General features: G+C 50.1%; 2 protein-coding genes across 9 annotated transcripts in view; one reads left to right on the forward strand and one right to left on the reverse strand.

Moving 5' to 3' along the window:
* The window catches only part of FAM184B (family with sequence similarity 184 member B), a 78,238-nt gene that overhangs the window by 28,903 nt on the left and 34,616 nt on the right, over positions 1-14,719 (reverse strand). For all 8 annotated transcript variants that reach the window (XM_036329649.1, XM_036329668.1, XM_036329658.1 and 5 more), the window contains exons 6-7: positions 10,207-10,317; positions 5,298-5,405 (exon numbers count right to left, since the gene is read on the reverse strand). In XM_036329649.1, the coding sequence (XP_036185542.1) occupies positions 5,298-5,405; positions 10,207-10,317 (219 nt within the window). The remainder of the gene's footprint in view (positions 1-5,297; positions 5,406-10,206; positions 10,318-14,719) is intronic.
* Positions 1-14,719, forward strand: part of MED28 (mediator complex subunit 28) — a 43,572-nt gene that overhangs the window by 24,523 nt on the left and 4,330 nt on the right. The gene's annotated exons all lie outside the window — the stretch shown is intronic.

Genomic DNA, 14,719 nt, shown 5'->3' on the forward strand with positions numbered 1-14,719 from the left:
TTGTGGGCTCAATCCCCAGTAGGGGGCGTGCAGGAGGCAGCTGATCAAATATCCTCTCATCATTGATGTTTCCATCTCTCTATCCCTGCCACTTTGAAATCAATAATATATATATATATATATATATATATATATATAAAATAAATAAATAAATAAGTACAGTGGGGCCTTGACTTACGAGTTTAATTCGTTCCGAGACCGAGCTCGTTAAGGAGCTCGTTAACTCAAATTACTTTGTCAACTCAATGCAAAAAATTGGCCGAGAGACAGCTGGTATCTCAAAAAACTCGTTAGTTGGGACACTCGTTAAGTCAAGGCCCCACTGTAAATGCTTTACAAATGGACTTGACCGTGGAGGTCAAGAGTTGGCTAAAAGAAGGCTTTCAAGCCCATCAATCCTTATTTCAAATGTGCACTCTGCTCTGAATTCCAAATGGAACCGTCCTCCGTCTAGCAGCTCCTTTTCTGGTTATTTGCTTGGGACCCTCCCAGGGAGCTCCCCCCAGGGCCAACCCTGAGTGTCTCCTGAGTTACCCACCCCTAATCCGCACACTTGGGTACCCGCCCCCCCGCTCCCCTCCACCCCAGGCATTTTCTCGGGTTCAGGTCAGCACTCTCTCTAGTGGTAAAGTGACCTGGGTATTAATTGTGCACAGAAAAATAAAGAGTGCTGCTTCTGCTCCAGCCACCCACTGCAAAAGCCTCCCCCTACTCATCCTGAGCAAACAGCTGGCTATTTTCAACCTGCGTTCACGGCGGGTCTTCGTCTTTCCTCTTCCAGGCAGTTCACCTCTTCCAGATTGCTTCTATTTTAAAGGGACGCCCACACGCAGGAAATCCCCTCGAAGGGGGTATTCAAAGTCATTCTCAAGGTCAGCTGACCACCTTTCAAAGGTGCATTACGTACATCTGAAAATAGAACACCTAATGCACTGGGCTTTGGCTGAGTGGTTACAGGGGGCTGTAATAGATGCTATAAAGTCACTTCCATTTATAGAATGTTTAAGAGTTTTGAGAAGTGCCTTCGCGTGCTTTCTTCAGTTCGTCATCACACGTCTGTGGGGAGTGGAGGGCGGGGATCATCACCGCCACTTTCCTAACAGGAAGCAGTATAGCGACATGGCATACAGCACAGGCCCTGGTGCTGCTCTTGGTGCCTCAGTTTCCCTGTATGTGAAACAAGGGTAATGATAACACTTGCCGGACAGGATTGTTGTGGGATTTGGGGAAAGCACTGTGGGCCTGGCTCACTGTTAGAGCCTTCTGTGTGATGCCACAGGGGTACAGGGGAAACTGCTCTCAGACAGGTGTTCGGACCTGAGGTCCCCACGCAGGTGTGGGGTAGAGCTGGGGTGGGATCCATGTCCTAACCCTTCGAGCGGAGCTGTGGCCCTCCCCGTGCTGCCTTCCTGGGCTCCAGCCTGGAATCTCCCCAAGGAATGCATCTCCAGGGCAGCCCACCGTGCTCCCTGTTGGATGGGACCGGCCCCCTCAGCCCACCGTGCTCCCTGTTGGATGGGACCGGCCCCCTCAGCCCACCGTGCTCCCTGTTGGATGGGACCGGCCCCCTCAGCCCACCGTGCTCCCTGTTGGATGGGACCGGCCCCCTCAGCCCACCGTGCTCCCTGTTGGATGGGACCGGCCCCCTCAGCCCACCGTGCTCCATGTTGGATGGGACCGGCCCCCTCAGCCCACCGTGCTCCCTGTTGGATGGGACCGGCCCCCTCAGCCCACCGTGCTCCATGTTGGATGGGACCGGCCCCCTCAGCCCACCGTGCTCCATGTTGGATGGGACCGGCCCCCTCAGCCCACCGTGCTCCCTGTTGGATGGGACCGGCCCCCTCAGCCCACCGTGCTCCATGTTGGATGGGACCGGCCCCCTCAGCCCACCGTGCTCCATGTTGGATGGGACCGGCCCCCTCAGCCCACCGTGCTCCATGTTGGATGGGACCGGCCCCCTCAGCCCACCGTGCTCCATGTTGGATGGGACCGGACCCCTCAGCGCACACCAGATGGAGGGTAGCAGCCCTTTGTCGTCTAGGGACACTCAGGGTGTCCGTGATTAAGGGCTCAGTGATCATTTGTCTGCTGACCCCCAGGACCCTGACACCCTCGATTCATATGGCCCCCGTGAGCAGGGGACGCTTCTCAGGCCTGAGGGAGCTTGGGCAAGCCCTGGGCTCCCTTCCCACTGGCCTCAGGGTTTTCGCCTCGGGACTTTCACTGTGTCCTCCCCTGCCATGTCCCTTCCTGGTGAAGTCCTGCGCCACCTCAGTGTCCAGGCACAGGCCAGCAATGTCACTGTGAGGCTCCTGGGTTCCCTGGGCAGAACCTCCCTCTCCAACAGCATCTTCCCGTCAGTATGAAGCATGTATCACACCAGTTGTTAAGGACACCCATTCCCCCACTTGACATGGGGCTCTCCAAGGCCCAGGCCCAGGCTCATTCCCCCGGTACCCAGCCCCTGCCTCGCAGAGTGACCGCTCACATCCGTGCCCAAGTGAAATGGCCTGAATGATCATTAGCACAAGTGACTCCCCTTTTTCTCTGGAGCAGGGGCAAGCAGGGGGATCTATGAGAACCTCCACCACCTTTGCCCCGAGTTCTGTGCGACCAGGCACCAGGGGAGTCTTCCAGGAAAAAGTTTCCTTTCGGAGTTACCAAGGCTGGACTGGCTTTCTGGAAACCAGTGAATAAAACGATGACCCCGAGAGAATCAAGGGGACGAGACAGGAGAGACCAGGACAAAAGGCTCAGGGACGTCGCCGCTAACTCTGGTGGGACGGAGACACACTCAGGCTTGGCAGCCTGCCCTCGGCAGCGGGCAGCGTGTGTGGAGAGCCAGTGAAAAGTCTGCTCTCGGTTGGCGTCATTAGTTAAATCCTTTCTGACTCACGGAAATGCGGTGGCAGAACAGCTAAGGGCCTAAACACCAACTCCCGAGTCTTGAGGAAGCTTTAATGTCGCAGCGCCCGATCCGGCAAGGATGTCACTGGGAAGCTGTCCTTTTACACCCTGTTCGGATGTCCCTGTTTCCACCCCAAGATCAGCCATGGGTTGTTCAAACCCCACTCAGCCTCCTCCTTTCAGACTGACCTGCCCCTTGCGATGCCCGGGGTCGGGCTGCTCACACATCATCTGGTGAGTGACCCTGGGAACTTCTCTAGGACTTTGTATTTCCAGGGCCCAGGCAAAGCTTCGGCTCACTGGGCTGGCATGTCGGCTTGCCGCCAATATTTTTAAAAAAATATATTTTTATTGATTTCAGAGCGGAAAGGAGAGGGAGAGAGAGATAGAAACATCAATGATGAGAGAGAATCACTGACCGGCTGCCTCCTGCACACCCCCTTGCCCTGGGCATGTGCCCTGATGGGGAATCAAACTGTGACCTCCTGGTTCATGGATGAATGCTCAACCACTGAGCCACACCGGCCGGGCTTGTCACCAATATTTGAAGAAATTACAAACATCCTCCGATTGGCCAAGCTCAGAAAGTTTTGTAGCTCAGTGTTGGCAAGGTTGTGGGGCCACAGCACGCCAGAAGGCAGAGTGGCAGGCCTATCGAAGTTAAAAATGCACGCACCACCCCTGGAAGTAACACAAGGAGTGCTGAATGTCAGCTGTAATTGACAAAGAAAGACGTCCACGTGCCTTGGCCCCAGCAAGTGCTACAACGGAAAGAATTAGCACCTGCTGAGCATTTGCAGGGGTAGGTGTGCCTCCAACACTGCGGCACAGTAATTCACTTAGTCCTCACAAACCCTCAGAGGCAGGCGGAGCATCCACCCATCTCACAGACGAGGCAGCTCCAGCAAGTGGCCTTCAAACCATGTGTCCAAGGTTCCCCTGCCAGTAAGAACACAGGTGCCTGGTTCGGGGGTGAGCTCGCTTAACTACTGCACTGCACGATACCCCTCCACAGTTCTGTACTATCTGTTACCACTGAAATATTTATTGTCTATAACAGAAAAGCTAGGGTGGCCCAAATATCCAGCATAACGGAGGGTTAAATATACTGTGGTTTTTCTGTTCAGGGGAACACCAGACAGTTGTTGTTTTTTTACAGAAACCCATAAATTTGATATTTGATATGGAAGTGTACTGATGGGTTACAACCTTGAAGCTAGAGAAGTGTAAGTTAGAAAAAGCAGAGTGCAGGAGAGTATCCTAGCATTTGTGGGGGGGAAATGCCTGCATATGCACAGTATGGCTCTGCAAGGAGAAATTAAAGTAACGAAGAAATTTTAAAAAAGCGAAACAAGTAGACAGGGAGCTAGGGGGAGGGGCGTGCTTGTCGCCGCACACCTGCCACACCTGCTGAACCCTGCACCAGGTACGGAGTGGATTACCTATTTGAAAAGAACAAAATAAAACTGATTTAAAAGAACAAACGACACCTGCAAAGTGCATCCTAAAGGCCTAACAGAAAACACAGCGCCGGAGATGCACTCTATCACTGCATGTCCACATCGTGTTAACGCGGTCTGTGTGTGCGTATTTCTTCCCTGCACCGGCTGCTCGGAGGGGCCAGCCTAGGACTCCACAACCGACTGTGGAAGGAACGAATAGCGCGATGCTAAGTTGAACCGCGTGGACCTGACATTCATGAGGTTGCCCGCAGCCCTGAGTAGCCCAGGGGTCTGTGTTTCCCTCTGGAAACTGAGCTCCGTGCGGACGAGCTGGGAGAGGCGTGGAGCAGGACCTCCCTCGGAGCCCCAGGAGGAACCAGCCCTGCCGACGCCTTGATTTCGGGCTTCTGGCCTCAAAGTGTGAGACAACAGGTTTCTGTGCTCTAAGCCACCAAGTGGGTGATGGTTTGTGATGACAAACCAGGAAGGGCATACAGCCACCGGAGCCGAACAGAGACTCACAGGCACCAGTTTCTGCCCCGGAGCAGCATCCCTAGAAGGGCAGCGAGTGAGCTAGCATGGGAGCAGCTGATGGCAGGGAGGGGGAGGGAGGTGGCCTGGGCATTGTTATGACTCTTAGGCTTCGTGCTGAGCAGAACCAAAGGCCCCCCTGGGCCCAGGGCCCCTTTCTCTGCCGGGCAGGCTGCTCTCAGCGGAGAGAAGAATCACCTGACAAGCCTGCTCTTTTTCACACCCCGTGGAGAACTGCTTAGGACTCTGTTTTGTTCCTGGCTTTTACAGAAGGATTTTGTAGTGATTTATTTTTTTCCAGGCGTTTTGGCAGCTCTGAGGGGGACAATAAAAAAGCCCATTAATGCCAGCATGTGCCACCAGAGACGCTGGAGTGCTGACACATCCTTAATTAAAGCCGAAGGAGCCGGGGCTCACCTGGGTCTCCAAGTCGCCGCGGGGCGGGTAGTTCGGTTCCGGGGGCCCGTCCTCGCCTCTTCGGGGACATCCCTTATTCTGTTGGATGAATTCTTCCAGCCTTAAAACCTAAAAGAGAGGAACAGAAATGCTTGGCAATGACACCCGTCTCCTGGACGTGGCCCTTATTTGGGAGTTCCTTCTCCTGGGTCCATCAGTTCTGGGGACAGTGCCCCATTAGACAAGTTCAAATATGCTTCCGGAAAGGCCATTCCTTTTTTTAAAAAAATATTTTTATTGACTTCAGGGTGGAAGGGAGAGGGAGAGATTGAGCCCGAAACCCGGACATGTGCTCTGACTGGGAATCGAACCAGGACCTCTTGGTTCCTAGGTGGATGCTCAACCACTGAGCCACAGCAGCTGGGCCAGAAAGGCCATTTCTAACCAGCTGGCTGCGTAGCGGTCCCAGAAGAAGCCGAGCCTGCAGGTTTGCAGGAGTCCACACCTCCCTCACGTGACTTACATGCGCCTGGCTACACTGGAGCTGCTTTTCATTGGCTTCCACACCATTTCACACCATTTCTTTTCTTTTTTTAAGTTCATTGGTAAAGAAAAGAAACAATATGTAATAATTATACAGATAAATTGAGAGAAGAGTAGCTGGAAGGTGCTATTACATTATAAAGCCTTAATTACGATAATTATTATCCACTAACTAATTGTCAAGTGTCAGTTTAACAGGCTGGCTTCGCAGCCTCAGACTTTGAAAGGAATGAGGCCAATAACCATAAAGGAAACTCAGACACCGCTAACAAGTCTTCATAGAAAGCAGAAGACTCTTCAGGCACCGTGCTAGGTACGTGGAGGGGAGAGGAAGGGAGTGAGAGCAAAATGGTAAAAAAATATCATCCCTGCCATCAAGAGGCTGTCATTTTACGGCAAAAGCAGATGCATGTTTCTAATCACAGCACACATACAAAATAATAACAGTACAGTGGGGCCTTGACTTACGAGGGTCCTAACGAGTTGAGATATCAGCTGTCTCTCGGCCGATTTTTTGCATTGAGTTGATAGTAATTTGAGTTAACAAGCTCCTTAACGAGCTTGGTCTTGGAACGAATTAAACTCGTAAGTCAAGGCCCCACTGTACCATTAATGGCATGTTGGCTCTGTGCCAGGCCAGGACCTAAGCATTTTACAGTAACAGCTCTTCTAATCTTCACAGCTACTATGAGGTAGGTACTACTGGGTACTATTACCAAGAACTTACAACAATACACTCTGTCTGGGGGAGTCGAGGGCAGCCTGGGGGGCAGTGAAGGATGACTAGGAGTCCATCAGTGGCAAGGGTGAGAAAAGGCATTTTGAGCAGCAAAGATCGCAGGTGTAGGGGTAGAGGGTGGGTAGGATGTGTGTGAGGACTGGAGGAAGGTTCCATGTCAGAAGGCCTCGTACGAAGAAGTAGACAGGAGGGGGCAGAGTCCTGGGGGATAGTGATGGTAAGTTAGGTTGGGTCTGAACTGTGAAAAACATGAGAATTAAAGATTTTAGAGGCCTGGCTGATGTGGCTCAGTGATTGAGAGTCAACCCATGAATCAGGAGGTCGTGGTTCAATTCCCCATTGTGGGCTCAATCCCCAGTGGGGGCGTGCAGGAGGCAGCCAATCGGTGTTTCTCTCTCAACGTTAATGTTTCTATCTCTCTCTCCCTCTCTTCCCTCTCTCTGAAATCAATAAAAACATATCCTACTAATATGCAAATTGACCGAACAGTGGAATGACCAGTCACTATGACGTGCACTGACCACCAGGGGGAAGATGCTCAATGCAGGAGCTGCCCCCTGGTGGTCAGTGTGCTCAGCCAGAAGCTGGTCTCACAGCTGGCGAGCACAGCAGCAGTGGCGGGAGCCTCTCCTACCTCTGCAGCAACACTAAGGACCCCTCAGGGGATGTCCACCTGCTGGCTTAGGCCCACTCCCCCTGGGGCTCCTGGACATCCCCTGAGGGCTCTTGGATTGCAAGAGGGTTCAGGCCGGGCTAAGGGACACCCCCCTCAAGTGCACAAATTTCATGCACTGGGCCTCTATTTTTTAAAAATTATTTTAGGGAAAGAGGAGTAGACCTTGAGCAGACTAGGGTTTTGGAGCACTAGTTCTGGAATCGGCTGACCTGGCAGAATGGGGAGGCGGGCCATACAGGGCAGGCTCTCAGGAGACTCTGCAGACCATCCAGAAGAACTGCAAGGCCATCAGAATGTCTTCTCGGCTTTACATAATGAATATTTGGGGGAGGGATATTTAAAGGCTATGAAACCACTTACACTGCATCTTGCGAAGGCTTATGACATATTTAAGGGAGCTCTGTGAGATTTGTTTACAAGCAGGTAAAGAAAACGGAGCCTGGGCGAGTCAGTCTGAGGGTCTTAACCAAGGCATTGGTGTAGAGAGGGGAGAGGACCCAGGGGCTTTCGTGGAAGGACCCACAGGACTTGATAACCTGACTGGATGTGATGGTGGGGCAGGGTGGGGACTCAGGCTGAGGACAGCAGAGCAGGAGAGTGGATGTGGTCAAGGTGACCCTTCCATTCCTGGCTTTGGTAGGTGGGTGGATAATGACACCATTAAGGTGGCAGAAGAAATGGAGGTTGACGAGCAGCCTGAGGCACTCTGTCCATGGGCAGTCTCCGGGCCATGCCCAGTAAACACTCAGGTTCTGAACGATGCTCGGCATCACAGAGGCCACATGCTCCACTAGAGGGAGTATCAGCACAGTGGTCCACAGTGGGGTCTTTAGAGCCCCATCACCCGGATGAATCCCAGATCCACTACTTTGTTACCTGTGTGACTCCGAGGAAGTGATTCACCTTCTCTGTTCCTCAGTTTTCTCCTTTGTAAACCGGAGATACTAACAGTACAATGGTTGTAAGGTTTACTAGTACGAGTTAGTAGTGTAAACTGCTTAGACAGTATCTTAACTGAGGAGGTGCTTAACACAGGTTCACCGTTGTTATTGTAAACGGAGAGGTCCTTAGGGGCATTCTGAGAAACAGGCAGGTGATGGTCCAGGTGTCCAAGTCAGAAGCAGAGGGGGCTGGTCCCACACACATATGTGAAGCCCTCCCGAGCTCTGCAGGGCGGGGTGGTCCAGGTCCCATATGAAGATGGCAGTATAGGTCAACAGGGAGGGAGGGAGGGAGGAGAGGAAGGAAAGGAGTGAGGAAGGGAGAAAAGGAGGAGAAAGGAAGAGCGAGAAATGGGCCTCTTTGCTGGGCAGCCCACCTTGGGCTGAGATGGAACAGAAATCTCTATAGCAGAGACTTTCCACCAAGACCTCACCTCTAGAGCCCCTGACATACCAAGTCATGTCTTGCTCATCTTTTTTAAAATATGCCAATTTGTGAGATAGAAAAATGGTTAGAGCCCGGCTGGTGTGGCTCAGTTGGTCACCGGTTCAATTCCTGGTCAGGGCATGTGCCCAGGTTGTGGACTCGATCCCTAGTAGAGGGCAGCCGATTGATGTTTCTCTCTCATCCATGTTTTTTCTCTCTCTCTCTCTCTCTCTCTCTCTCTCTCTCTCTCTCTCTCTCTAAAAATACAATAAAAACATATTTTTTAAAAAAGAAAAAGGTCAGAGAAAGAGTGTGTACTCCTCACTCAGCTGAAGGAACCAACACATCACAAATACAGAGGCAGCCCTGTGTTTCTCCAGCCCATCAGCCTTGCTCCCTTCTAGAACTAACCACTGCTCAAGCCTGGATGCATCCTCCTCACGTGTGTCTCTGAACTGAACTCCATTTCATGTACCCTAAACATCGTAATGGTTTTGGACATGGCTCTGGATCCGTCAAAGCTCCCCCGGGAGGCTGTGATGCACGGCCTGGGCTGAGGAACCAATTTCACGGGCTCCTGTGGGGTGGCAGGTGCAGGGCTCGTCTGGAGGGTGTGAGGGAGGGCAGGGGAAGGAAGGAACCCTCTTCACAGTTTCGTTTTTGTCTAATCAGGCTCAGGGGTGAACTCTGTTTCCAGCCCCTTCTCCTTAGTGACATGGCAACCGCTCTTTGAAACTTTGACCTTGGTCTCTGGGTGGTCTGGGCAGGTGGGCCCATGAAGCAAACTGTTGTTCATCTGGTCTACATCCAATGCCTACCCCTTTCTCCCTTGCCTCCCTCCACCATGGAGGCCTGGCAGCTGAATCCATGCTCTCCCAGGCGGGCCACCTGGCACAGGTGTTACCCACGGGAGCAGGAGTCCGCTGGGCTGCTGCGATTGCTCTCTGCTGCCTTCTGGCGTGGGCAGGCCTGGTCACCAGTGCTTCCGTTTCCTGGTTGAAATTTGGACCTGACAACGGGTGTGGCAACAGACACCAGGAATCTGAGCCGACTTCTCCATTTGATGCAACAGGCTCAGTGCCCAGGGCCCACGATATTTTTAGGGGCCATGAAAATATTTTAATTCCTTTCAAAATCACAAGAAAAAAAAATATAGCCTGGCTGTATTCGTCTTTATAGGAATGCAGTCATAAAAAATAATTTTTAATTTCTGATCAAGGAAAGGAGCCATGACAGCAGGCATGTCTAATGCCCACAGAAGTGATAACGAAGCCAGGGTGTGAAGGAGCGATCAGCACCGCAGCTTGACCAGCTTGGTATCATTTGGCCACAGAACCAAGACCAGCAGCCTCCTGCCTCCTTCTCTCATGTGAGACATTAAGTGCCTCTTTTATAAGCCTCCATAAATCAGGCTCTCTGCTAGCTGTGGCTAAATTTATGCCCTGAGACAGCTTTCTTGTTGTGCTGAGTCCTTTTGTTTCTTCCGAGGATGCTGAATGTGATAAGGTCGGGGCAGCTCCCTGAGATTCCCGGCACCTCAGTTAACCAGCAGCTCCGAGGACCCAGAACCCCCCTCCCACACCCTGCATTGATTCGAGACTTACCTGGAGCAGAGAATCCTGGAGCTTCACATTTAGGGCCGCTTTCTCTTCTTCTAGCTGCTTTATTTCATTTTCTGATTTCTTCTTCACTTCTTCCAACTGTTCTTCTACTTCCTAAATGGTGATGAGGAGAGTTAGCCACACAAGGCACAAAAACATGGACTGGACACACCCTGCCTGATTCCCAAAGGGGTCCAACGAAGCTTATGAGAGTCATAAAATACTGAAAGGAAAAACAGCAATATGGTAGACAACGATAATCACATTAAATGTAAATGGTCTAAATGACCTCCAAAAGTCAGAGGTTGTCAAAATGAGTAAGACCCAGCTATACCATAAAAGCTCTTTGAACAGAAAGATATAGGTCGATTAAAAGTAAAGAAAAAGATTAAAACGGACCATGAAACACTGACTATGAAAACAATAGAATGACTATATTTGTATCAAAGTAGACTTCAGGACGGCAGTATTTCACAAATGATTAAAGGGCCAATTCATTCAGAAGACATAATAATCTTTATCTAATAAATAAGTCTGACTTTACATAAAGCAAAAGCTAAGGAGAACTATAAAATGTGACAATTTAAATGTGAGATTTCAGTACTCCTTTCTCAGTAATCAACAGAACAAGTACAGAAAAATTAATGAGGAAATAAAATATTGAGCAAGACTATTCAGCACTTATAGAACACTCCGCCCAACAGCAGTAGATCCATATTCTTTTCAAGTGCACAAGGACCATCCATCAAGACAGACCATATTTGAGCCATAAACAAGATGAATAATTGAAAAGGAATGAAATTATAGAGTCCATTCTTTGACCACAAGGGAACTGAATTAGAAAGCAACAGGAAAGGTCCCAATATTAAGCAACATATTTCTAAATAACCAAGAGTATTTTTTGGAGTTGATAGAAACAACAAGTTGGGAAAAATTTTTTAAGAAAATTATTCAAATTTATAATTATTAGTAAAAGTAGAAAGCAGAGGTCTAGAAAGGTTTGGGTGATTTCGTCAAGGTCTGACAGTGAGTCCGTTTCCCCAGACTCAGCACTTCCTACACACGGACTTGAGTCTATGTTTGAGGGCATGGAAGATGGTAAGTTCCTTGAAAGCATGCGTGATTCCTCTATCTCTGCACTGCTCAAAGCACAGGGCACACGTTCAATAAATGGTAAACACACAGGGAGTGGACAGTGGCAGGTGAGGACCTGGGGCTGCTCCCCAAGGCCGGGGCAGTGTGTCTTCCGTTACACCACAGAGGACACATCTTAGTGTCTTCGCAGTCAGGCAGGCTATGTGACTCTCAATCACCTAATCCCCCAGGCTCCTCATCTGCGCAACAGGAAAACCTCTGCCTCCAGGGCTGAGATAAGGAGGGACCCATGGAGCGGAGGGCTGTCGTTCCTTTTGGCTGCCCAGCACCCGATTCTCCTCCAGGTGTTTGGGATACATCAGAGCCCTCCTTCCGCCTCAGACCCCGAGAACACCAGACCTACCTTCCCAGGCTTCACATTTAGGGCTGGTTTCTCTTCTTCTAGCTCAGTGGTTCTCAACCTTCTGACCCTTTAAATACAGTTCCTCATGTTGTGACCCAACCATAAAATTATTTTCATTGCTACTTCATAACTGTAATGTTGCTACTGTTAGGAATCGTCATGTAAATATCTGATATGCAGGATGGTCTTAGGCGACCCTTGTGAAAGGGTCGTTTGACCGCCAAAGGGGTCGCGACCCACAGGTTGAGAACCGCTGTTCTAGCTGCTTTACTTTGAATGAAGCCAGAGATACATACAAGTGGGAGGCACCTGGATCTGGCAACTTCAGTTTCCAGGGCGGCTGGACTGGTCATTCGAGAGCAGCACTGACCACTGGAATTCTGTGGTGATGGGTCTAAAATAGACTATCCAACATGGCAGCCACTAGAAACATGAGCACTTGCAGTGTGGCTAGTCCCACTGAATGTCACATTTTATTTAATTGTGATGAATTTAAATGTAAACAGCCACGTGTGTCTAGTAGCTACTATGTAAGACAGCATGGTCCTCTAGGCCATGTCCAGGATCCGGTACAGGTGGTGTCAGCAATGAAAACTGCAGGTCTGGGCTCAGAGGTTGGGGGCTGGGGGGTGGGGGGAGTGTACTCACCAGTCTCTCAGTAACTTTGGATATTCCTGGCTGGGTAGCTGCTCAGTTTCCTGGCCTTCCAGAAACCTACTCATTACTGCCCATTACTAAATTCCTTTTCTGCTTAAACTCCCCAGGGTGGGTGTGTGACACTTGCCACCGGGAATCCTAAGCTATACAACCAAGATGTGGAATGCAACAGGAGCTAGCACAGCCCAGGAGGCATTCAGTAACACTCTCCCTACGAATCGGTGCAGGCAAGTGCTTATTCTAGGATGTATGCTCTATTCTGTCTGTCAAGATTACGTGGTCATAGGATGTAATTCTGTGGACGAGGAAGACAGGCAGTCCTTCGGGGGCAACTCCAGCCACCTGTAGTGTCTTCCTCAGGTTAGGGTAGCATTCAGAATACACAGTACACCCACAGCAAAGGCCTCAGAGAAATATTGCCCTCTTAACTCTAGAGGGGAAGACACTATCTATTTTTAGTCCATGAACCCTAGATTTGGGGCCTCTTCAAGGTTTTACCTAATCTGCATGGCCTAATTTATATAATGTATATCCTCAGTTTATAGAAAATACCAAAAAGTTAAAAAAAAAACCTGGCCCCCCTCCAACCCAGGAGGAAACACAATTTATTTCTACATGATTCACTTCCCAAATAGACTCATGACCCCTGATTAAGGCTGAAGTGGGATTTCTACACTCAGAGTCAGGCTTGGCTGATGGGTTACCAGGGCAACCTGCAGCTCCCGGAGAGCTACTGTCCCTCCCACTGACTGGGGCTCAGGATGGAACGACTGTGAGTCTGAGAACTGGATTTGTGCGAACAGTCACCGCTTATGGGGAGAAAAATGCTTTCAAAACAGTTGTTTCCTACCCAGCACAGGAGTGGGAAAGCATGGGCCCTGGAGTCAGGCTGTCAGGGTTTTTTGTGTTTTTTAAAAAAATGTTTTTATTGATTTCAGAGAGAGGAAAGGAGAGGGAGATCAAAACATCAATGATGAGAAAAAAAAACACACAAAAAAAACATCAATGATGAGAGAATCATTGATGGGTTGCCTCCTGCACGCCCCCTACTACCTACTGGGGATGGAGCTCACAACCCAGGCATATGCCCTGACTGGAAATCAAACCATGACTCTTGGTTCATGGGTTGACTCTCAATCACTGAGCCACACTGGTGTGGCAGGTTTTAATACTACCTCTATCACTCACTGTCTGTATTAAGCCTCAGTTTTCTCACCTCTAAAATGGGCATATGAACACTCATTTTGTAATATTGTTAGGGAGGATTAAGTGTGTTAACAAGAATTTAGTGCTTTATAATATTACTAGAGGCCTGGCGCACAAATTCGTGCACGGGTAGGGTCTGGCTGGCCTGCTCAGATAAGGGCCGATTGGGCAGGGCCGACAGCGGGTAGGGGACTCAGGAGGTTGGCCGGCCGGCCCCGCCCCCAATCGGGGTTGGGGGGGCCGATCAGGGGTGGGGCTGGCCCGGGGGAGGGGCCACGGGTGGTTGGGGCCGCAGTGCAAGTCATAGTGACCGGTCATTCCGGTTGCTTGGCTTTTATATATATAGATCAGACATGACGTCACACAGTGCACATGGTAACTAACCATAGCCACTGTTTATTGAACTTTCACTACATGCCGTGCACTGAGCTAAGAGTTTAGACATAATACCACATTTAATCCACATAACAAGCCTTCAAAGTATGAAGCCTTATTTCAAAATCAGGTTTCAGAGAGGTTAATGGCCTGTCCATGGTCATACAGCTAGTGGGAGAGTCAGGACTTGGACCCAGGACTAGTCTGGGCCTTTCATGAGTTCATTTATTTATCCAACACATATGTACTGAGCACCTACTACTCTTAACCGTCACACAACACGGCATTCCTGTGACATATGATCATCTTTCAGGGAAAACTGAAATTGATGGTAGGCTCTGGGGTATAAAGAGGCTTTCTTGTAATACAGTTGTCTCCCTTTATCTGCACTTTCGCTTTCCGTGGTTTCGGTCACCCACGGTCAACCACAGTCCAAAAATATCACATGACAAATTCCAGGGCCCTAGCCGGTTTGGCTCAGTGGATAGAGCGTCGGCCTGTGGACCAAAGGGTCCTGGGTTCAATTCTGGTCAAGAGCATGTACCCTGGATGCAGGCTCCTTCCCGGCCCGGGCCCTGGTTGGGGCTCGTGTAGGAGGTAACCAATCGATGTGTTTCTCTCACATCAATGTTTCTCTTTGTCTTTCCCTCTCTCTTCCACTCTCCCTAAAAATCAATGAAAAAATATCCTTGGGTGAATATTAAAAAAAAAAAGACTCTTTGCTCTAGCCGGTTTGGCTTAGTGGATAGAGCATCAGCCTGCAGACTGAAGGGTTCCGGT

The sequence above is a fragment of the Myotis myotis genome, unplaced genomic scaffold (assembly GCF_014108235.1).
Source record: "Myotis myotis isolate mMyoMyo1 unplaced genomic scaffold, mMyoMyo1.p scaffold_m19_p_1, whole genome shotgun sequence".
In the NCBI taxonomy this organism is placed as follows: Eukaryota; Metazoa; Chordata; class Mammalia; order Chiroptera; family Vespertilionidae; genus Myotis; species Myotis myotis.